Source organism: Delphinus delphis, chromosome 15 (genome assembly GCF_949987515.2).
Source record: "Delphinus delphis chromosome 15, mDelDel1.2, whole genome shotgun sequence".
Classification (NCBI taxonomy): domain Eukaryota; kingdom Metazoa; phylum Chordata; class Mammalia; order Artiodactyla; family Delphinidae; genus Delphinus; species Delphinus delphis.
The window spans coordinates 5,671,542-5,695,334 of record NC_082697.1 but is presented as its reverse complement, the minus strand read 5'-3'; the positions used below and the strand labels follow the sequence as shown (position 1 = coordinate 5,695,334).

The 23,793-nt window shown below is 53.0% G+C and overlaps 1 protein-coding gene across 1 annotated transcript in view; it reads right to left on the bottom strand.

Annotated features, from left to right (window-relative positions):
- Positions 1-13,557: 13,557 nt before the first annotated feature.
- The window catches only part of BMP7 (bone morphogenetic protein 7), an 89,619-nt gene continuing 79,383 nt past the window's right edge, over positions 13,558-23,793 (bottom strand). Inside the window, exons 5-7 of the mRNA XM_060033373.1 lie at positions 20,255-20,331; positions 18,737-18,847; positions 13,558-15,582 (exon numbers count right to left, since the gene is read on the bottom strand). Coding sequence (XP_059889356.1) covers positions 15,433-15,582; positions 18,737-18,847; positions 20,255-20,331 — 338 coding nt within the window. The 3' untranslated portion in view covers positions 13,558-15,432. The remainder of the gene's footprint in view (positions 15,583-18,736; positions 18,848-20,254; positions 20,332-23,793) is intronic.

Here is a 23,793-nt window from a genome sequence, read left to right as displayed (position 1 = left end):
ATGGTGAGCCTCACGCTCGCTCCTCCCATCACGGGGACCACCTCCACATCAAAGCCAGAAACCGAAACACACAGCAGAAAACAACAGAACGTAAGGAAACAAAGACAATGCAGAGAGAAGAAACATGCCTAAGAAAAAACCAAAAAACATGGCTAATATTATCACAGAGATAAAAGATGGAATGGGTGAAACAAGAAGAAAGTGCTACCTAAAAGTTTTTTTTCAGAGAAGAATGCACTCTTGTAAAGCTGTAAAAAGAGCATCAATAGAATAATTGAGAAAATAAAGGTGAAGAAATACCCCCAAATCTTGGCATAAAAATATGGAGATGGAAACTAGAAGTAAGAGGTAAGAAAATTAGAGGTTCCATCCTGGGACCCAAATTCCAGCTATACGTCAATAAAAAGAAATTATCACAGCATTAAAATTTTTCAGAAAACTGGAGATTAAAAAAGACACTTCGGGATTCCCTGGTGGCGCAGTGGTTGAGAGTCCGCCTGCCGATGCAGGGGACACGGGTTCGTGCCCCGGTCCGGGAAGATCCCACATGCCGCGGAGCGGCTGGGCCCGTGAGCCATGGTCGCTGAGCCTGCGCATCCGGAGCCTGTGCTCTGCAACGGGAGAGGCCACAACAGTGAGAGGCCCGCGTACCGCAAAAAAAAAAAAAAAAAAAAAAGACACTTCAAGTTTTCAAAGAGAAAGAAGGGGAAAATGTCATGTACAAATGAACAGGAATCGGAATAGCCCCGAACTTCTTAACAGTAGCACTGGAAGTATCGCAACTATGAAGTGCACGGCGCCAAGCCTTATTGGCCTTCAAATACCTGGAGGAAAATTATTCTCAAACTAGACTTTTATATTAGGTTAAACAATCAAAGTGTGAGATAGAATGATGATGTTTTCAGATACTAGATGTTTCAAAAAGTTGCCTCCCTTGTATCTCATGCCAGGCAGCTCCTAGAGAACCTGTTCCAATCACACAGTAGTGTAAACCATGAAGGAGGAAAGAGCAGGATCCAGGAATTGGCGACCCATCGCAGAAGAGAGGTGAGGGCAAGTCCCGGGATGGTGTGAGGGGAAGTCCCGGCGCTGCAGCAGGCCTGCGAGCCACTGACTGGGAACCAGGAGCAATAACTGAAAAGTAATGAACAAAAAAAAACCACCCAATAGATTACCTGATATGTTCGTGCTGAGAAAAGTTTTAGAATTCTTTTGGAGGGTTGGAGAAAGACACATGATGGATACAAAGAAAACTAAGCAGATTACTTTCTTAAGGTAATTATCAACTCCAGGAAAAACAAAAGGTTGTGTCAGAAAGGAAATGATGTCATACCATACTACACTGGGTAGAGGTAAACAGTATTTGCAAGGCCAGAATTACATAAACACTAAACGTTCATTTTGCCAAACATTTGGATCAATAGATCAAGAGGATGTGGGAAGCCTATATATGGAAGTGGTGTTAGGTTTTCAATTCTCATTTTCCATATGAGAGGTCAATGGTTAATGTCTAAAATAGGAAATCAAGAAAGAAGAGGGTGAACGTATTATTTAGAAACACAGAGGTTTATATGAGAAGAAATAGCTAAAAGAGTAGAAAGAAAAGGTGCTTCTTCTAGAAGGCACTAATGTCCAGACTTAAGGTGCCCATCAAGTACCCAGGACAATACATTTCAAAATGATGAATATTGATCTGAATCCCCACTGGGAGTTGGAGCCAGTGCTGAAGAGGGGGGTAGAGCACAGCTGCTCTTTATTATAAACCTTGTATTAGAGTTGAACTTTTTATTTACCTCTGCACAAACAGAAATTAAACTTAATGAGTAACGAAAGGATAGTTTTCTATGGGTAAAAAGAGGAATGAGAGGAATTGACTGGTATATAGGTCGGCAAAGCAAGGGGTGATGGTAGGGAGCTCTGCTTTCAAGCACAGCTGGATTTAGCAGCTCAAGTGACGTCACCAAGGGCTAGAGCAGCCAACTCAACCCACTCTGGGACGATCTCAGTTTTAGCACAGGGATGTCCACGCTCCAGGGAAAGCTGTCTGTCCCAGGCACACCAGCATGGTTGGTCACCTTAGCAAGAGCCCAGTTTTTCTGTCTCTCTGCTCTGCCTTCCTCGGGTTCAGCATCTCGCTCAGATTCCCCAAGGTAGCCCCTCGAACATTTGTGTGGTCGTCCCATGCCAGGTGCCCACCACTGTTAAATTCATTGTTTTTTTTTTAAAACCTCTTACTCCAATTTTATTTTAAATCTTCCTATTTTTTTCACATGTTTAAGTTTTTTGTTAAGCCTCCCACAAAACCTTTTTGGGAAGCAGTGCATCTATAAATCCGAAATAAATAAACACATCACTCTCCTTCCCACAGCTGTCCTGGCGAGAGCAGCGTTCCTGGCAGAGCTGCCAGGCTTCCCGATGGGTCAGGACTGATGAAGCAAGTGAATTCTTTAGCCTGAATGATCAGGTTTGTTCCTCTAGACTGGTCAGTGAGCAGGACATTGCCAAGTCCCCTCTTCCTGCTGTGCCTGGTAAATGACCAAGGAGGTCACTTGTTTTGGTTTTAATTCACCCGCATACAGGTTTGGGCAATAAGCTGTCTCCCTGGATTCTGGTTCAAGTTCTCACATGGTGGCCCCCACATTTGTGACATTCAAGGCTTGGGGCAGACGCCAAAAGGAACAAGAAACAACCTTTGGTCTGTGGGAGTAGAAGCATCTTGGTCTCCCCTTTCTTGGGCAGGGTGAGCGCCTTCACGGGTGGAATAGTGCCGGGAATGGGAGCAGGGTTTGGAGCAGGACAAGCCTGAGTTCAAATCTCCGCCCTTAGCTGTGTGACAGTGGCAAGTCGCTTAGTGTCTCTGGGCCAAAATCCTTTTCTCTGGTCCCCAAAGTGCAGGGGCCGTCACAGCACCTCCCTTACAGCATGGACTGGAACAGTGGGTGCAATTGCCCAGAGCAGCTCCTGGCTCACAGGAGGTTTGCAGTGCACGAAGCAGCAGCTAGCAGAGACCTTTTCTCTTTTCCATCCCTGGTCCTGCCCCTGCCCTTAAATACTTTTGAGTGACTGTGAATCCCCCTCAAAAAATTAATTCAAACTAGCAAATTCAAAATCCAATTGAATGGCTCACGAGCATCTGTAAAGTGAAAACAAACAAACAAACAAAAAAACCAGATACATCAAATGTAGGCGGGGATGGGGACTTCCCTGGTGGCGCAGGGGTTAAGAATCCGCCTGCCAATGCAGGGGACACGGGTTCGAGCCCTGGTCCGGGAGGATCCCACATGCCACGGAGCAACTAAGCCAGTGCACCACAACTACTGAGCCTGCGCTCTAGAGCCCACGAGCCACAACTACTGAGCCCTCATGCCACAACTACTGAAGCCCACGCACCTAGAGCCCGTGCTCCACAACAAGAGAAGCCACCGCAATGAGAAGCCTGCGCACCGCAGTGAAGAGTAGTCCCCACTCGCTGCAACTAGAGAAAGCCTGCGCGTAGCAACAAAGACCCAACGCAGCCAAAAACAAAAACAAAACCAAAACGTTGGCGAGGATGTATAGCAAATGGGACTCTCACCTGCTGGTGGTGAGGATGTAGCTTCAATCACCTTGGAAAGCAGTCTGGCAGAATCAGCTAGAACAGACATTTCACAGTTCCTGTGACCCAGCTCCGCTAGTCCATTCCTAGGAGGAGACCCAGCAGAGACATGCATGGACATATGCAAGAGTGTTCACAGCCGCATTTTCTTATTAGACAGAAACTACCAAATGCCCATCAACAGTAGAATGAAGAAACAAATTTGCTATGTTCACATAATGGAATATTATACAGCAACGAAAAGGAAGCAAACTACAACCAAACACAGCAAGATGGGTAAGTCATGACATTGAGGAGAAGAGGCCAGGTGCAGTGGAACAAGTATTATACTGTTTTGTTTGTATAACTTGCTAAAATAGGCAAAACCAACCTACGGAGTGAGAGTTGCAGGCAGTGGTTACTCTGGGGGGCCGGGGTGATGACCAGAAGGGCAACTCTGGGGACCATGATGCTATTTTTTGATTTGTTCCAGGTGCAGAAACTGTCACTCTGTGTTCACATTTTGCACATCCTGCATGGATATCATACTTCAGTAGAAAACTGAAAGTAACTACAGTCACATCATCTTGATCGTGTTTCCCTCATCCAAGGGCTGTGGAGACCAGGCTCCCCAACATCCTGTCTCAGCTGAGATGTCGCCTTCTCAGAGGAGCCTCCTCTGAAAACCTGTCCCAAAGCGGCCACTGGCACCACCACAGCCTGTGAATTCTCTACCGACCCGTCACTGTCTCTCTCAGGGCTGTTTTCTCTGGCTGGTGTTGTCACTTGCCGGTCTGGTGCCGACGGTTGATTGTGTCGTGCCTGCCTCGCCGCCCAGCCTGTGAGCGCAGGAGAGCAGGGGCCTGTCCGCCTTCCTCCTGCTCTGTGTCGTTTCCGTAACAGCGGCTGGTGCAGAGGCAGAGCTGAAGGAGGCTTTGTGAGTATCAGATGCTGAACGGACTAGTCAGATATCTGTCCACAGAACAGAGGAGTGGAAACGTGCGTCATGTTTACATCCAGGGAGGGGGAGAACATTAGATGGATGGGTCATTTGTTACCTTTTCCCGTGAGCTGTTCTTTATTTCCAAATCTCTGATCAGGAATGATCAATGTTACCCAAAGTAGCATTCTGAGGATGAGCCGTAGGCGGCCAGAGAAAGGCTTAAGGAATGACGCTGAAGTCGAGCACCCCGTAGCCGATGGCGGGGATGGAAGGTCACGGCTGGGCAAGGGCTGCGAAGAAATGCTGCCCAGATGAGTCTGCCCCGCACCCCGCTGCTCACAGGCCCCGCCTGGCTGAGGACACACGGGCAGGAGCAGTGGCAGGTCTGCGTACACACGTGACTGCCGGCGGGTGTCATGAACCAGGCGTGCCAGGCCCTGCCGCCGCCGTCACGCCCGTGCACGCAGGCCTCCAGCCTGCTGGACTATTTATACCCCTGGAATGTCACCAGGCCGCCGGGAAGCGAAGACCCTTGTAATGCATCAAGGCCACGGCCGCCGCCCGGTCTCAGCCCAGGGCATCCGAGAAGCCCCACTTGGTGTTATCAGCAGACCCCTCTGAAGATAAGGAGCCTCCGCCTGGCCCACTAATGGTGTTATTTTAGGGACCACTCAGAAGGACAGGATGAGAGGGAGGCCCGGGTCATCTGTCATCCTTCCCTTCATCAACACTCGAAACAAGAATGGAACAAAGACCAGTGCTTGTCTGGAGGGCTGGAGAGGCCACCGAGCCAGAAAATTATCCTCCGCAAAGACACCCGGGGAAGGAATTTGCTCAGAGCGACTCTCCGTCCCCCTCAGGGCACCTCTGGGCGACCCCCCCACCCCCAGGCCAAGTGGGTTGCCAGGTGGAGGCGCAAAGCCGTTGCTCCCCAACTCCGGGCTGGACAAAAAGGGTGAGATGATTTCTGCTAAGACGTCCTGAAATAGAGAGATCTGGATCTGGACTTGGTTAGGAAGGGTCGGAGCTCAGATATGCAGTTTCTCTGTTGGCTTTAGCAGCTGAAACCATTTTTATTCAGCATTTCCATAACGTGATTAAGTTCTATGCGCACCATCAAGGGTCAAGGGCAAGGATGTGGGCCTCTGAGCAAATGGTGGCCGCGTCTCCCCGCCCCGCCCGCCGGACCTCCACCTTCACCGCCACCGTCCCAGACCCCCACCCCAGCACACACGCGCCAACTTTTCTCGGGAATTATTTAGTCTGTCGCTCGGTGGCTTGTTTGTGCCATTAAATAATGACGTGAGTTTGGGAGAACATGGATCTCAGGCCAGAGTCATCATTCCTAAACTCCCCCAGCCCCTTCCTAGAGCAGGAAAAGCAGAAACGACCACAGGGTTTGGGATGAAACTCAGAGGGTCACTTCACCGTTCCAGTAAAGCACACTCCTGGGTACACCTGAGAAAACGTCTCACAGATGATCCCGAGACGCTGCCCAGATGCCAAAGGGGCCAATGAGGTGGCGCCGGCAGACACCCCCGATCTAACCTTGATCTGAAAGGGCGAGGCCCAGGGGGCCAGGGTTAGAGCCCTCTCCAAGGCCCTTCAGCTACGAGGAGCAGAGACCAGGTCTCCTGATTCCGGGCTTGTTAATAGCAATACAGGCATTTATTCATCAAACCGTGTCAAGGAAGCCCTGCTGTGCACCAAGACTTGGGTTGGGCATGGGGATACCACAGCGACCAAAACAGACAAAATCCCTCGTCCTCTGGAGACCAAGACGGACAACAGCTACATAAATAAGTAAAAACATTCAGTTTGTCAGGTGGCCATGAGCTTTACGGAGGGGAAGTAAGCAAGGAAGAGGACAGGAACGGTGGGGTGGGGGGAGTGGAATCACCAGCAGGCAGCAGAGGAAGGCTCGGGGACGAGGCGATCTGGGGAAAAGATCTGAAGGAGCTTAGGGAACAGCCTGCAGCCATCTGGAGGAACTGCATTCCTGGCTGGGGGGCGCAGCAAGTGCAAAGGCCCTGAGGCAGGAGCACACACCTGGGATGTGGAGACCAGCAACAGGGGTGCTGCAGCTGGAGCAGAGTGTGTGAGGGGAGGGGCGGTAGAGTGGGGGTGACGGAGGCTGACGATGGCCCCCCAAAGATGGCCATGTCCTAATCCCTGGAACCTGCGAATGTTACCTTACGGAAGGTGACGTACGTTGGTCTGTATCAACCATTTTCATTCACAACACTTCTGACACCAAATGTTGGCGGTGGGGGGCGGCGGTGGTTCTCCCCACACCAACCAGTTCTCTAAATCTCTGGATACCAACTGGGTGTCCTACAATTCAATTCAGTTCTGACACTATCTCCCTGGAGTTAGCACAGACCCTGAGTGTAAGGGCTCAGGCACCAAATGCAAATCCCAGGTTGTCACCTGCACTTTTGACCGACTGGCGATAAATCAGGGGTTTCCACACACCCCTCCTCAGGTTTGATAATTTGCTAGAACAGCTTACAGAACTCAAGAAGGTGCTTTGCACTTTATTATAAAGGATACAACTCAGGATCACCCATATGAAAGAGATGGTCAGGGAAAAGTGCAGTGGGACAAGGAGCCCATGGACCCCAGGCCTTCCCAACCGCCACTGCCCCTCACCTCCACGCGGTCACCAACCTGGAAGCTCTCCAAACCCTCCTTCAGGTCAGGGTGGGGCTGAAGGTTTCGACCCTCCAATCACAGAGTCTCTTGGCTCAGTCAAGAGTCACCTCATTAGCATAAACTCAGGTAGGGTTGAAAGGAGCTAGTTAGGAAAACTAGAGCTCCTATTCTTCCCGGCACTCAGGAAATTCCAAGGCGTCTAGAAGCTCTGTGCCAGGAATCAGAGACCGAAGACCAAATATTTATTTCCTATTATGTCCCGCCTGGCAAAAGGGACTTTGCAGATGTGATTGAGGACGTTGAGATGGGGAGATTTTCCCGGGTTGTGTGGGTGAGCCCGATGTAACCACAGGGTCCCTGGAAGACGGAGGAGGGCTGGACAAAGAGATGTGAAGAGACCTAAAGGTGCTACCCTGCGGGCCTTGGAGATGGTGAAGGCGCCAGCCCTCTTTAGGCTTCAGACCTCTAGGACTATACATTTGTGTTGCTTTAAGGCACTAAGTTTGTGGTACACTCAGCCCTCTGTATCCATGGGTTCAACCAACCATGGATCAAAAACAGTCAGAAAAAAATTCCAGAAAGTTCCAAAAAGCAAAACTTGAACTTGCTGCATGTGGAGAGCATGTACCTTGTATTAGGTATTTTAAGTAATCTCGAGATGATTTAAAGTGTACGGAGGAGGTGTGTAGGTTACACGCAAATACGGAGAGGGGTCCTGGAAAACGAGGCACGACTGTAGTTTGTTACCGCGGTCGCTGGTAACAGGAAACTTGGTCGGGGGCGAGGGTCAGATCCTGTAGGTTCTTTTTGGTTCTTTTACTCTGAGCAGGTGGGAGCCCGTGGGGGGCTTTGAGCAGAGAATTCTTGTTTAACAGCATCACTCTGGCTGCCAAGGTGTGCTCTGCTTACCTCATCTAATGCTCCCAGCAAGCCTAAGAAGTTATTATTGTTGTGCCCACTTGACAGAAGAGAAAACGGAGGCTTGAGGAGCTATGCGGTGTGCCCAAGGTCAGTCAGCTCATGAGAGGCTCCAAGTTCATCGTTTAACGGGGCACACAGGATCCTTTGTTTAGTGGCCCCACTCACTGTAGGAGTTTCCCCTCAACCGTCCCTAAAATAAATGCCCAGCTCTCTCCTCTCCCCCGTCACTGTCTCCTGCAGATGCCCTTCCCAAGAGGCAGACACCAGAGGGCAGACTCCTGAGCGCCAGTCCAGGGGCTGGACATCACTGGGGGGGTGGGATGTCTCTAGGAGGCCGGATGGGGGTGCTCCAACCCCATTTCCTTCCCTTCCTCAGCTGTGAGTTCTTAAGTAAGTGGACCCCGCCCCTCAAAATCTCCCCATAGCTCCCAGGCTTCTGTTGGCTTGATTTCAGTTTCCGTAATTCGGTGGTTCTCCACTGGGAGCGATCGTGCCTCCCGGGGGACATTTGGCAATATCTGGGGACATTAGTGGTTGTCACAACAGGGGGATGCTGCTGGTGGCTAGAGGGTGGTGGTCTAAAATGCACAGGACGGCCCAGCAGCAGAGAATGCCCGGCCCCACACGCCGGTGGTGCCGAGGCTGAGAAGCCCCTCACTTAACCTCTTCCCATCACAGGTCTTCCGCCGGCCTTGGCTTTCTCCCCTGGGGTCTGTCCTCAGCTCCGTGGGCTCAGGGCCTTCTACCTGGGGCTTCTGCACACTTGGACCGCACACCTGGCTAACATCTCTTCAGCTGGTGCGAATCCTTCCCCCAACGCTGGCCATCGTCTGGCCTCTCCCTTGACCATTCATTTGCTCACCTGCTCTCTTTGCCATTGCATGCGCCATCCAAGAGAGGGGGGCCTCATTCCCCCCTCCCCCATTCACAGCGTATCCTCAGTGCCCAGAACACTGTCCGCAGCCCATATATGTCCCAAATGTCCTTGTTGAACAGTGGATGTGGCAGAGGACATATCGGACCCTGGGCCTGACACCAAAGTTCTTGTTCTGTCCACTGGGCACAGGACTGGCTACGGGAGCTTCAGGACCTGGAGCAGCATGGAGACGCAGGGCCTTCTGGGGCACAGAGCCCCGGGTGACTGCCCAGGCCACACGCCCTCGTGGTGGGGAGGGCGGGCGGGTAGCTGGTACCATTTCACAGCACTGGCCGCTGATGCTGGGACATGACTTGTGGCCACACTGCAGGGCTCACAGCACTAAAGTAGGGCCAGCCCAGGGCCTGCGGTCCATGGAGTGGGGGGCTTGAGACCCTGCCCCACTCGGCCACCTCCTCTGTCACCAGGGAGCCGTGGCTGGGAGAGGGCGGGGGGGAAGGACTGAGTGCCAGGGAAGGCAGCGCTGTCCTCCCGGGCCAGGTGCACTTTCTTGTCCCAACAGCTGTCGCAAATCCATAGACTTTGGAGAGTTCTGTGTTTTTCCTCTTCTATTTTTATTTCCTCAAATCTAAGACCGAGAGAGGCTGGGGCCAGAGTCCTGAAGGGGTCTGAGCCAGGAGGACCCGATCCACAGGCAGAGGGGAAGCATGTCTAGGTCACGGTCAGTATCCCTAGAAGGGGTGGACGGGCTCCAACCTGAGTGCAGGGCTGGGGCCCCAAGAAGGACTGGGTCCTGGGAGAGAGGGCAGGAAGTTGCCCAAGGTCCCACAGCTAACAAAATTGGTTAGTTAGGCTTTGAGCTGGCGCTGATCCCAGGCCCCTCTGCCCAGCATGCACTCCCTCTGTGGCACGAGGATTCACATCCATCTCAAATAAATACGTGTAAGAAGGCAGCAGAGGTCTTTTCCCAGGGGAAGCGAGCGTGCTCTCAGCTGCCTCCATGTGTGACCTTGACCAGGTGCCACTTCCCATCCCAAACACCAGGCAGAGGGGTTTGAGTGCTCACCCCACCTCCAGCCTCTGCAGATGGGAGACGGGAAAGGCTCAACTGGGGCAGGGGAGATTAAAATGCCACGTCCTCCTTGAAGCCCTCCCTTATTCCCTTACCCACCCCCCAGCTCTTCCCATCAAGTCCTCTCCTGCTCTTAGCACGTCCTACGACCCCACCGAAAAGTCCCTCTGGGGCCCTCAAAGCCTTTGCCTCGCTGACTTCATTCCTGCCTGACTCACTCTGCTCCGGCCACAAGGGCAGGCTTCCTTGCTGTTCCTCCAACCTGGCAAGCGAGTCCCACCTCAGGGCCTTTGCATGTGCAAATCCTTCAGGCAGAAATGCTCTTCCCCATGGGGACCCCTATCGCTCCCCACTCAGAGTCCTTCCCTGACCATGCTTCCCAAGAGCCTCTCTGCTGACACCACCCACCCTTCCCTGGCTCACTCTTTCTTCCCAGCACTCATCACTAAATGGGTCACCCCTAGCCGGCTTGCCCATCAGGCACAGCAGACACCGTGCTCGGGAACCACGGTACTTTTAGGAGCCCACAAAAATATTTTAATATCTTTTGAAATGAGAAGATAAAAAAATATGATGCAGCCCTGTTAATATTCATCTCTATACCAACGCAATCATGAAGGAAAATCTGTATTATTTTACATGGAGGAAGAAGCCCACGCAGCCATGGTGCGGTACCAGGTACTATATGTTTCCTGTGCCCTCGAACATGTGCTCCCCTGAGCGGATGCTTTGCTCCTGTGTCTCCAGTGCCCGCAGCCCGGCACACAGAGGACGCACAAGGAACTAGTGAATGAGTGAATGACGGCTTCTGGCCAAAGAGGAAGCCTGTGAAGCCCTCAGAGACAGCTTTGCACCTGTGAAGGGCACCTGGTTCAGCCGTCCTTGTTTATGGTCTGCCCACTCCCCCAGAGCTGACACGGCCCGGCACCCTGTGCTGCACCTGGCTGCAGCATGACTGGGTGAAGGCTCAGAACCGGGGGGAAGCTGGGCTGGGCTCCCAAGCCCATTTCTAGTCGTGGGATGAGACGAGGAGCTGCAGTGCTCACACAGCAGCGTGGATGGCGGCCAGGGGCATTCTGAGGACCACAGTGCTCTACGAGGTCCCAAAACTCTGCAGCAGGAAAGTGGGGGCAAGGCCTCAGGAGCGGGACGTGTAGCTTCATGACGGGGGGCCGAACGGTGCTACCCCAAAAGATATGTCCACATCCTCGTCCTTAGTACCTGGGAATGTGACCCTATTTGGAAAAAAGGTCTTTGCAGATGTCATTAAGGATCTCAAGGTGAGGAGATCATCCTGGATCATCTGGGTGAACCCTAAATCCGGTGACAAGCGTCCTTGTAAGAGACATGCGGAGGAAGGACATAGAAAGAAGCCATGTGAAGACTGGCGGAGATTGAAGAGATGCAGCCACAAGTCAAGGCTGCCGGCAGCCACCAAAGGATGGAAGAGACACGGAAGGTTCCTCCCCTGAAGCATCTGTAGGGAGCGCGGCCCCAATGACACCTTGAGTTTGGACTTACAGCCTCCAGAACTGGGAGGATACATTTCTAGTTTTTTAAATCACTAGTTTGTACTTTGTGAGGGCAGCCTCAGGAAATTAATACACTCAGCTTCTCCAAAAGATCTGGACAGAGGGAAGGACCCACATGTGAGAATTTTCTAAGCAGATGGCCCCAGTGACCACTGCTGACCCTCCCAGGCTCCCAGCAAGGTCCACACACTACCGTCACCAGGCAGTGAAGCAGAAATCAGAGGTGAGGCAAGCCCCCTGGCGGGCCCAGCCAGGGGGGAAGCTAGAAGTTCGGCAACATGCTCACAGAGGAAGGTCCTAGAGCTGCTTGGAAGCAGGAGGGAGACCGAAAGCCTGAGCCTGTGGTCCAGGAACTTGGCACGGATTCAGGGATGGACGTAAGGAATTGGGGAAGGTCATTTGGAGAGGCAGGGCTGGGGGCCGGGAATCCCCACATTTCGTGAGCAGACCCAGGAGACTAACTCAGGTGAGCATGGGATCGAGGCCAGGCTTTGGGTCCCAATTCTAGTCCCAGCAATTATTAGCCGGTGACGTTGAGTAAATTCCTTCACTTCTTCAGGCCCTCTCAGCACGGCCAGCCACGATGTCAGGCCAAGTGGTGGGAACCATGGTCCCTGACAGAGGTGCTCCGTAAGTGGGACAGGGAGGAGAGGCACCAACGCAAAATGCTCCAAGGTAACAACGAGCAAGAGAGGTGGGAACCAGGAGAGGGCAAGGTGAAGGCCAAAGATGAGGCCACCTGCGGTGCTGCAGCCACAGACACGCCTGCCTACAGGGGTCCAGCTGGAAAGGGGAAAGTGAGCCAGAAATGAACAAAAGGCTTCTCCTCTGCCCCCAAAGTGCATGGCTCTTTCAGTCCAGGCTTTACTTTCCTACTCTTAATAGAGACGTGGGTACAAATCAATAAATACCTACAATTTTTAAAACAGCAACTAACATTCGCACCTTCATGAGACAGACAACAGGGAGCAGTGGAGACTGTGGCAACAACTGCTCTTTGGCTCCAGCCGGGAGCTGCCACGCAGGAACGGGGCCCAGGGTGGCCAGATCTGCAGACTGCTCAAGGGAAGGCAGAATCTGAGGTTTTTTTCACCCCAATCTTCTAAGTTTCAAAAATGTGTTGGCAACGAATTCAACCATGCAGGAGGAATAAGATACGTCTGCAGGCTGCATCTGGCCCTCTGGTTTGCAGCTCTGGTCTTCAGCCTGGAAACAGAACAAAAGCTAGATCACGCATCAGGACAATGACAGGAGGGTTTGGAAATCACAGGGGCTGGAACTTGTTAGGAGCGGCTGCTTCATTTGAGACAACAGGGCAAGAGCAAGCAGCCGGCCAGGGAATGGGCCCAGATCCTAACCACCATCAGGTGACCTCAGCGTGCACTTCAAAGCGGAAAGGGACCCAAGACGCTGCTCCACGCTGCACGGCTGCATGCCCCTGCATGCACAGCGGGCCCCTGGCTCCCTTCCCCGGGCCCGCTGTGGGCCACCTATGGCTCAAGCCGGGAGCCAGCAGCAGCCCCCGAGCCGCCGAAATAATTTGCGCTGGACAGTGCTGGCTCCGGGGTCCGTGCTGCTTTAAAGTTTTGGGTGTACACTCCCCCTACCCCCACGACTATTTCTTTTTCTTTCTTGTGCCTCTATTTTATTGGGATGACTAAATCTTTCAACTATGTTAGCAGTAAACACAGCTAATTTACCCCCTGCCTCTTTGAAACAGCTGCTGACAGCTGCACTGTAATTCAATCAAGGATCTTTGTAGTCGAGCCTACCAAATTCACATTTGTTGTTTGGTTCCATCTCTCCTGCCCGGAGCCCCGCACAGCTGCATCAAATATTGACGAGCGTCCCTCTCTCCCCAGGGCCTGAATGATAAACAGCGTGTTAATGGTGGAGGCCAAGGCAAAGAGTTCTCAGCGCACCAAGAGAACTCCGATATCCAGGCGCTGAGAGAAAAAACAACACAGACATACACAGGCCCGAAACCAGAACCCTTTTTATTTTGTCTATTTATACAGCATTTTCTCTGAGGACTGCTCTATGCAACGGCTGAAGGTACATCGGTCTGACCATTAATAAATAGTCTTAAATAAGAAAATAAACAGGTTGGAGGGAAGCGAGTAAGCTCATCGTCCTGAACAAGGGATTGGAGAGGGTCTAAAATGAGCTTCAGACGGACATAAATAATTTCTTTGTTTAGTAACAACTATTTACATGCTTCAGTGTACAAATGATGCGAGCCAGATGTCGGCTGGGGTATACGTGGTGACAAAACTTGCACCAAGAGGGAATCACAGCAAAACCCCCAGATCTGTCAACAGACAAAACAAAATGTAACAAAAACACCGACTCTTCCCCATTGACCAGGCAGAGTGAAGGCTGCAGCCCAAGCTACTGAAGAAGAAAACATAAAAGAAAATGAAAACAGCGTCCCTGTGTTTCCAGGAACCAACTCAATCAACATGGAGAAGCAAGTTTCCCACTAGACCAGATCCCAGGGGCCACAGACCTCACCGGGATAACCCTGTTCTCTGTTCACAGAGAGCCTGGTCGTCTCCAAGGCTGCACTGCAGCTGGAGGCTGGATGCACGCCATTTAGGGGACCCACCGGCTAAGGCAAGGGGGGCTCACGCCAAGAGCCGCGTCAGAAATGGCACCTTCGAGTCAGGACACTCTCACGACAGCCTCTGGAGGCTTCTGTTTGAGATTCACATCTGCACACCCTGCATCCAGCAGACCTCCCACTGTGTCACCTTTCCCTTACGTCAAGGGGCCGATTCTTGCGCAGAGTCCTCAAAAACGGGTCTGCGAACGAAAAGAGGCGACCACGGAGGCCCTCATCAGAGCCCAGACTCCAGGACGCTGCTATCGATGACCAACGGAGGAGCTGGCTTGGGGGACTGACGGTCCCCCTGCCCACCCACCCCTGTTGAAGGCTAGCGTGCTTCTGAAAGTAGGGCTATGGTGGCCGGAACTCAGGATCAAGCTGCAAGTTCTGTCCTGAGCTGTCCGCCTCCATCTGCCAACCCTCCCTCACTTCCTACCATGGGAAGTGTTGGAAAACCAATTCCAGGCGTCTGCCGGTGCTTCACGTGCCTGTTTTAATTTCTGCCACCACGCACTCAGCTGAATGATGGAACCTATTTATTCTTCAAGGTCAACTCCAAGCAGAAAATTTCCCTCTCCCCTGCTGGCCAACTCTTGGCTTCTGGGTGAGTTTACGTAAACAGTGGGCCTGGGCAAGCCTCAGAATGAAACCGGAATGGCACGGAGAGGGGGCCTCCCCTCCCTCCGCCGGCCACAGCTTCTGTTTATGAAATCAGAGTAAACCAAGAAATGGGGATAAATTGTTTAGGAAAATATATCTCTACCATCCTAACCATTTTCATTCATTCGTTTTATTGTGACATTTATTACAGGGACTTCCGCGTTAGTCTCCCTCTCGCACAGAGACGAACGTGCCCACCCCTGGCCGCGGCCCCTTCCCCCCGCTGCTGGTGGCCGGGCTGAAGGGTGTCATCATTACCCCTGGGAACGAGTCGGTGCATAGCTGAGACTTCACAGCCAGCGATCGGGGCCCAGCAATTTTTCTTGATATATGTTTTCCCTGTTAGGTTTTGCCTGCAGCAGCTTGTAGGATCTTGTCTGTAGGATGCCAATGAAAAACGGATCAAAAGCCATCTGCCTCTCAGATTCCTTAACGCTCCTACAGCGCTGCAGCTGGAGAGGGGGACGGGAAGGCCTCGCGAAAGGCAGCTGGGCTGCGGGCTCCTCGCCGAGGCGGTGGGAGACGCTGGGCGGCGAGGGGCCCAGGATCTGGAGAAACGTGGCCCCGAAGCGTCTGACTTCCAGGAGGGGCTAGTGGCAACCACAGGCCCGGACGACCATGTTTCTGTATTTCTTCAGGATGACGTTGGAACTGTCATCGAAGTAGAGCACGGAAATGGCGTTGAGCTGCGTCGGCGCGCAGCAAGGCTTGGGCACCGTTTCCGGGTTGATGAAGTGCACCTGGAACACACACCAAAACGGCGGCAGTGGTGAGGGCCGGTGAGTCGCTCCTCCCTGGCCTCAGTATTCCTAAAGGAACAGGTGCTGCTTGGACAAAAGTGCCCCGCAGGTGACACTCACCGGTCACTCCCAGTTCTAAGCGCTTGCTGGGTAACTAACTCAGTTCTGGGATTATTCTTGATTCACAGATGAGAGAACCAAAGCATAGAGGGTCACCCAGCACATGGCTAGGAAGACACTTGGGGCCAGGATGTGGGGCTGTCCTGTGCACAGTAGGATGTCTGACGGCATCCCTGGGCTACACCCACTAGAATTCGGAGGCACTCCACCCCACCCCCGCACCGTGACAACTAAAAATGTCTCCAGACATTGTCAAATATCCCCTGGGAGGCAAAACTGCCCCAAGTGGAGAACCACTGGGCTAGACGAGGGCTGGCCTGCAGGCCGATCCCTGCTCCACCGCCTGCTTTTATGAATAAAGTTTTATTGGCACAGGCCACGCCCATTCATCTACACGTCATCTGTGGCTGCTTCTGCTTCTGCATTACACAGCATCTGTGGTGAAGAGGTGCGGCACAGACTTTCCGCTCTCGAGGTTGAAAATATTTACTATCTGGCCCTTTCCAGAAAAAGGTTGCCAACCTCTGGGCCAGACCTGTCCTGTCCAAGAAAACTATCACGCAAACCACATGTGTAATTTAAAACGTCCTAGTAGCTACATTTTAAAAGGTGAAAAAGAAAGAGGTGAAATTAAACAGTATGTTTACTCTAATCCCAGATTTCAAAAAATTATCATTTCAACGTATACTTAGCATAAGGAATCATTAATGCGATATTTTACATTTTTTTTATACTAAGTCTTCAAAACCCAGTGTGTATTTTGTAGTTGCAAAACATCTCGATTCAGACTGGCCACGTTTCAAGTACTCACTGAAGAGGCACCACACAGAAGTGGTCACTGTATTGGATGGTGTGAGTCTAGACTATATTAGACTGTTCTGCATCTTAAGCAATAAAAACGAGAGGCAAAGAATTTGGGCAAACCCTTGGGTGGACGTCCACAAGAAAGGAGAAGGTCCAGAGGTAAGAACGAGGAAAGGAGTCAGCCAGTTGCCCAGGTTTATTGTTCCGTCTGGCTCGTGGGCGCCTACGCACCTTACAGGTGGTGGGGCTCGGGGACAAACTAATTCAAACGTCGGCAGCGGCCATGCAAGCGCCACGGATGACCAAACTGGGCCAGGAGTCAGACCATAGGGGACGGTGAGGACCGGGGCAAACCAAAGGGAGATGGACACAAGCTGCCCAAAGCCAGTGCGAGCGGATGTGCCGAGTGCTCAGGCCAGCTGTCAGTCCTGTTTTGTTTTTATGAGAAACTTCCAGGTTTCCAACACACCACGTAGGCCAACCGGAAACCCTGTGGATGACCCTCTGCCCCCAAGCCCCAGTCTATGACCTCCCACGTAGGTCAGCGTGCTTTTTAAACTGTTTTTTATGTTTAATCTCAAACCTTACAAATCTAAACCTTCCCCCATCTCCTCCATCCTTGAATAATGTGAAAGCAAATCCCAGATGTTAGCTCACTTCCTCTGTATTTCATTAGGACTCTCTAGAAAGCAGGGATTCACCTCCTTTTCAAACATGACCTTCGTTTCAGAATAATCAAAGGACTCATTCTGATCCCAGAGCTTTCTGGTGAATTGCAGATGGAGAGAGTGTCACAGGGCGGCCGGGCTTCTGCTCCGTGGGCAGGGCTCAAAGAAGGGTGGAGGTGTGCTCCTGGCAGCCTGGGAGACACCCCCGTCACTGTGGTCCTCGGAGCAGGACAGAACAGGGGGACACTGGCACGGGGGACAAGTTCAGGCCAAGGAACAGGCTGGGGTGACTCTTCACTTCCAGCCTGAAGACCTTCAGTCCTGAATAGGGCTTCAGAGTTTACTGCTGTGGGAGCGGGGGTCCTGGCAAAGCAATGCTTCAAAAAAGAGGCCTTCCCTCAAAGGGCAGAGCCTAATCCAAATAAACTGAACAGGGGAGCGAGAAGTAACACACGGGGCAGGGACAGGGAAGAGGGAGGCAGGTTACTAAGCAAAAGAAGCACAGAGCTCTGCAACAGACAGACCCGTGGTACCGAGGAGATGGGCCTGGGTAGTGAGCTGTCTATCACTAGAAGCATTCAAGCCAGAGAGGATGACCAGTTGTCAGGGAAGGCCCAGATCATGTTCACAGCAAGGAGGAAGATAAACAACGTCTCTGAGCCTCAGCTTCTAAGCTAAAGAACAAAGTCTCTAACTCGTATCACTCTTGTTGTTGGTAAAGTAGTAAAAATAACATCTGTTGAGTGTCCTCTGTGCTGGATACCCCGTTAAGAGCTTTAATTGCATCATCACACTGAATCCTCCAATGACCCCGTGAAAGTTCAAAGAGCCCCATGGCTGCCCCCCATCTCTCTACCCTATTGTCCTGTTTGCTACCTTCCTGTCGTTCCCCTCTCTGTTCTCCCTGAAGTTCCCGCATTTGTTCACTTGACTGTTTCCCTGCCTGGAAAATGAGGCTCTGAGTGCAGGGACCAAGTCTGTGATGTTCCCTGTATGCTGTTCCCTGCAGCGTCCCCAGCTGTCAGCGCAGGGTCTACATGTAGTAGATGCTCAACAAACACCCTTGAATGGCTGAACCACAGAGTTCAAGGCCAGGAGGCAAAGCCACGAGCTCTGGGAGGGGATGAGCCCTCAAGCCTACCCGACCTGGAGGAAGACCAGACGTTGCAGGGCCTGTGGATGTGAATGTTGACAACCAGGAACAGCGGTCGCCTGACGGAGGCAGGGCCAGGGCGCCCGCCGTTACGCACAGTGGCCTTTACCCACGATACCTTTAGGAGCCCACGAAACTGTTCTAACTGCTTCTAAAATCAGGAGAAATAAATGCACTCTAGGGTTGAAGACATACACGAAGATTATAATACATGTTATTAACTATAATTTCTAGTCTTGTTTTATGGAGGTAGGGCCCACGAAAGCAAAAGTGCCCTGGGCTCCTGAAAGCCATGACGTGGTCTTGGCCAGAGACCTGCTGTGGCCCCAGCTCGGAGGAGCACGAGGCGGGATGTGGTGGCCCTGCTCCCCCAGCTGCCCACACCCCAGCCGGTGCGCAGGCCACTCACCAGTGTCTGCACGATGGCGTGGTTGGTGGCGTTCATGTAGGAGTTCAGAGGGAAGGCGCACTCCCCCTCGCAGTAGTAGGCGGCATAGCCTTCGGGCGCTATGATCCAGTCCTGCGGGAGAGAGCGGAGGACGAGGCGGGGGGCGGGTTCAGAACCACGTGGAAAGTGGGAGCCGCAGGGTCCTGCCCTCTAGGCCGAAACATTCCTCCTGTGGGCCAGACTCCGAAGCTCCCAGAGGTCAAAGGCACGGCCCACCTCCTCCTGTGCAGCTTGGGCTCCTACAGAGGCAGCCTTCCATGGTCCCAACAGACTGCAGAGTGAGGGAAAGACCACCGGGGGCTGGGCTGAGCCCAGAATGAACGCTTGCTCTTCATCGGAAGGTGGCACAGAGAGGGGTGATTAGGGTGGCACCAACCTCAGCCCTGCTAGGTGGTAACCCGTGGGCGGTTTGCTTTAAACAAAGCCTCCAGGCCTCACTTCACCCACCCAGGAGAGGCATGACAGTATAGCCGACCCAGCACAGTGCCTGGTACACGTGTGCGACTCTGTCAAGGACGCACGGGGTCGGGTTAGCACGGAAGTGTCGTGCTAGCAACACATACACCCCTCAGGGACTCGAGTGCATCTGGGGCTCTGTTCCCGCTCTAGGACGCCAGCACGGCCTGCGCCTCTTAGACCACGGATGCTGTCCTGAGAGTGAGGACAAAATCACAGGAGGACTCCAGGCCGGCTGTGTGCACAAGTGCCCTGGGGGTGTATCTGAGGACATGATGACCTGGGAAGAATCTGGACCCTCCCACTGAACTACAAGCTCGCTGAAGGGAGAACGACAAAAGCAGCGGCCCTGAGGACCCTACGATGACAACACGCTTTCCGGGGAAATTTGGGCTCCGTGAGGGCAGGCACATTGCTATGCCCAGGGCTGCACCTCTAGTGCCTAGAAAAGGGCCCAGAATGTCATAGATACTCATAAATAGTTGAGATACTCTTTTTCTAGGATTCATCCCCTGCCCTGCTCCAGTCAAATGATTCCAGAGGGGCAGCCACAGTCCTAGGACATGACCCCAGCCCTGAAACAGCTGATTGGTTCAGGAACAAGCACCTGACCCGAGCTGGGCCAATCAGCACCTTCTCTGGGAACTGGAATCACAGACGGGGGAGGGAGAAGCAGACAGGGCAGAGGGGGGTAGCCCGTCCTCCAGGCAGCTGGATTCCAGCTCACGGACTCGGCCACGTCTGAGGGAAGCAGCCAGTGCAGGATGCAAATGGGGTTCACGTGGAGAATGAGGTTCAGAGTCCACAACGTTTGGGTTTCTGGTTCTAGCTTGAGTCTCAACCGTGTTTCTGCTCTTGGGTTTCATGGGGCGTCCCTAGAGCCTCTAGTTAGGACGCGATACTGGAGTCTCAAGAGATGAGAAACACGGCTCACTGCACATGCGGGACCCAGCCCCACCACCGGGGGAGCCCACACTGGAGGCCTCACACATCCGGGGCCTATCCAGCCACCGCCGCCCTTACCTGCCAGCCCAGGTCCCGGAAGCTGACGTACAGCTCGTGCTTCTTACAGGCCTGCCTCTGGTCGCTGCTGCTGTTTTCTGAGGAGCGGCACCGGGGGGAGGAAAAGGAAATACACACAGATTAGAGTTTCCTCAGTCTAAGACAGTGGTGTGATCCCAGCAAACTCCGAAAGCTGGAGGGTGACCTTCCTGACACAGAAGCCATTCAAGCACCTGTAGCCTCAAAACTCATTTCCATCCCCAGCAAACGGCCTCTGTAAGGGAGGCACCAACGCCCCCGTCTCTCTCACGCAGTCTTAGCTCACAGCTCTCTCTGGATCCTTCTGTGGACACTGTTTTCTCTTGTTTGGATGTGGACGTCTGCATGGATTCCGTGTGGGAGTCCATCTCCGTCCACATCCCGCACGCTGGCTGCAGGAGCCTGCTCGGAGCGGTTGCTTCTACTCAACCTCACTTTGTGAGGCCCGCCCACCTCACGATGTTCAGCCCCGAGGAGCGGGCAGCAGGAGACACGGACAGGGCCTGGGACAAACCCCACCATCAAGAAGAAATGACAGGGCGAAAAGTCAAGCCCCACTGACCTGCCAGAAAAACAATACTGAGGTTTCTCTGAGGAACGAAAATGATGCACTGGGGTTTTCCAGAAGTATGTAAAGTTTGTAGGAACTTTGGGTTAGGAATTGAGCCCTTGTAAACATGTAGAAATCTGTTTATCTCTCTCTTTGTGTCTATGTCTCTCTCTGTCTCTGTCTGTCTCTGACACACACACACACACACACACACACACAGAGCTGCCACTGCACAACCTCCCCTGAACCCAGAAGCTAGAGGGATTCATTTTTTTTCTTAACCACGACCTGTCTCTCCTCTGCCTAAAACTTCCCAGGGGCTTCCTACCAGCTTTTTTGAATATCCCCAATTGTACATGTATCTTTATATCTAGAGTTCAGAAGAGCAATTTTTTAAAATGTACAAACCAATGAGGAAAGGACACAATTGATGATGACAGAATTGCATGTGTCTTTCTAGGAGGGATCCTGGCTCCTAGGAGACACTCAGGACCAGTGAGAGGATCTCAGTGAGGGGGGCCAGGACTGGGGGGGGGTGGGAACAGCCACCTTCGGGTATCTCGGGCCCTCATTACCTTGGGGCCTGGTATGTCGTTCATTCATTCATACAAATTGTTAATGTCTGCAGATTTGCAGATGCTGTTTTGGGCAGTGGAGCTACAAGCATGAACAAAACAAAGCCCTGCCACTGAGGGGCTTATCCTCCAGCGAGAGGCAGATAATGCCCACATGAGGAAACAACAATTCCATTCCATCTAGATGAGCGCCGTGGAGGAACTAAGGGAGGAGAGGAGGACGGGAAGGGCGGGCTGAGGGGTCTGTGCCATGGGCGCTAACCAAGGCCTTCCGAGGAGGTGATGTTCTTCGTGTAAGAACGAAAGGAAGTGAGAGGGCGGGCCAGGGAGGAATCCAAGGGAGGAGGTCCCAGGATGAGGACGGAGCAGGATGGAGAGGAGGGTTAGGAAGTCGGCAAGAACCAGGACAGGAGTGGCGGTTGGCAGAGGGACGGGCAGCAGACACTAGAGCCTTCCAGGAATGAGGAGGCAGCGCTGGGGTCAGCGGCCGGCGGCGTGCAGGGGGGAGGGCTGCTTCGCTGGATTGAGCTCCACGGCTGGGGGGTGGGGAGGTTAGGGAGGATGGAGCAGGAATGGGGAGTCCTGGGCCCCCCTTCCCCACTTTGGGACCTAGCCTGAGGGCCTTGAGATAGAGAAAACCAGCTGCAGGGGTACTAGGGCTGCTGGAGGGCCAGGTGGTCACTGATATACAAAGGTCAAGCTCAAGGGAACCATCAGAGGCGAGCCCAGGAAACTTCTGGACCATTCACTGTGCCATATGGAAGACACAGACACTGAGTGGAAATCCAGGAAGGCCTCCATTGCTGTGGCCATGCCTGTGGCCCCAGGCGGCCACCCCCCAAGCCTTCTTCCCCTCCTTCCTTGTAGGGAGGCAGAAGGTAGAGGGGAGAGGGGGGGAGTAGCCCTCAGCCCAGTGATGTTGTGTGAAGCAACCTGAACAAGACAAAGGTCTGAGCACGTTAGCCTAGGCCAGGGATGTGGCAAAGAAGCTGTGCGTGGAGGGCCAACACTGCTGGCTGTTTGTTGCCCTGAGTAAAGAAGGATCTGAAGCTTTGTGTGGGCTCAGTGAGAAGAATGTGCCAGGATTGATTAGCAATGTCTGCCATGAGCAGAGGAAGGGCGAGTAGGGACCTTACTGCCACTTTTCCCAGCCCTGTCTGAAAACAAAGCAATGATACGTGGCTTCATGTTGAAGCCCAAGGTCCAACAGACCAAGGACAAGAGCAGCTCATGAAGCTAGTTGTGGGCATATCAGTACGGGGTGGGCCCTGGCCCTGCCATCAGGGACCTCAGACACCTGGGTCCTTCAGGCCTCCTTGGAACGTGGCTGCTCCAGGAAGAAGTGGTTGGAACTCCTATTTCACTCTGACCTCTTACTAGCAGAAAGACGAGGAAAGGGAAGAAAAGAGATGCTCAAGAAGTAGAATCCTAGTTCCCCTGTTCCTCCTGTCCTGCCCACCCATCCCAGGCCGCAGCAGCAGGCAAGCAGGAGTGGAGAGGCAACTGCTCCCCACCTCCGCAAACCCGGCCAGAGCAGCTGAGAAGTTACAGCCGGGGCTGGGACTCAGCTCCCACCCCCGTGGGTCATCTGGTGAAAATGGCTGACGACTAGGGAGTTGGGTCCAGTCGTGGGTGAGAGGCAAGTGGAAGGGAGGCGAGGGACCCAGTTTCTCGCCCCAAACCACACGGTCTGAAGAGCAGCGGAAGGCCTTTGCGGGGTGGGGCTGGCCTGCAGGACGTGTCTCTCTAGCACACAAGGGCTGCCACAGCAGAGAGGATTGTACTCATGTGGCCCTGCAGCAGGATTCCCAGCTCATCACAGGAGGCAAAGCACTTCAACCGGGCATGTGTGTACAAACACACACTCAGAGATTCTGGTTTACTAAGCCTGCAGTGGGGCCCAGGCTTCGGTATTCTTTTAAAACTAAACTCCCAGGCAGCGTTTAGGTGAACTTCAAACAGGGCCAGGAAGCAGAAATCCAGAGCAAGGAAGTGGGTCCCAGGCAAGGTAGAACAGCTGCCACATGAGATAGTGAGAGCTCCGTCCTGTGGGGTTATGTAAGTGCAGACTTGATGGGGGTCCTCACCAGAGGACGCAGTGGGGGAAGCTGAGTGTCCAATTTTAAGATTTTGAGACCAGTCCCTCCCCTTTCACTACCTCGGTTAGACCGTTACACCTGACAGACCTCCGAGCCACGGGAGTCTCCGCGGGGATGACGTTTGCTAGCCCTTCCTGCCTGATGGATATAGAAAAGCCTCTCATAAATCTTCCTATTCCAACCCTCCCTGAGTGCCCCGCCCTGCTCCCCAGCATTCTCAGAGCAGCCAGAATGAGCTTCTTATCAACCCCACCCCGAATCATAGCTGGAAACTCTGCAAAGGCTTCCAAATTTGCT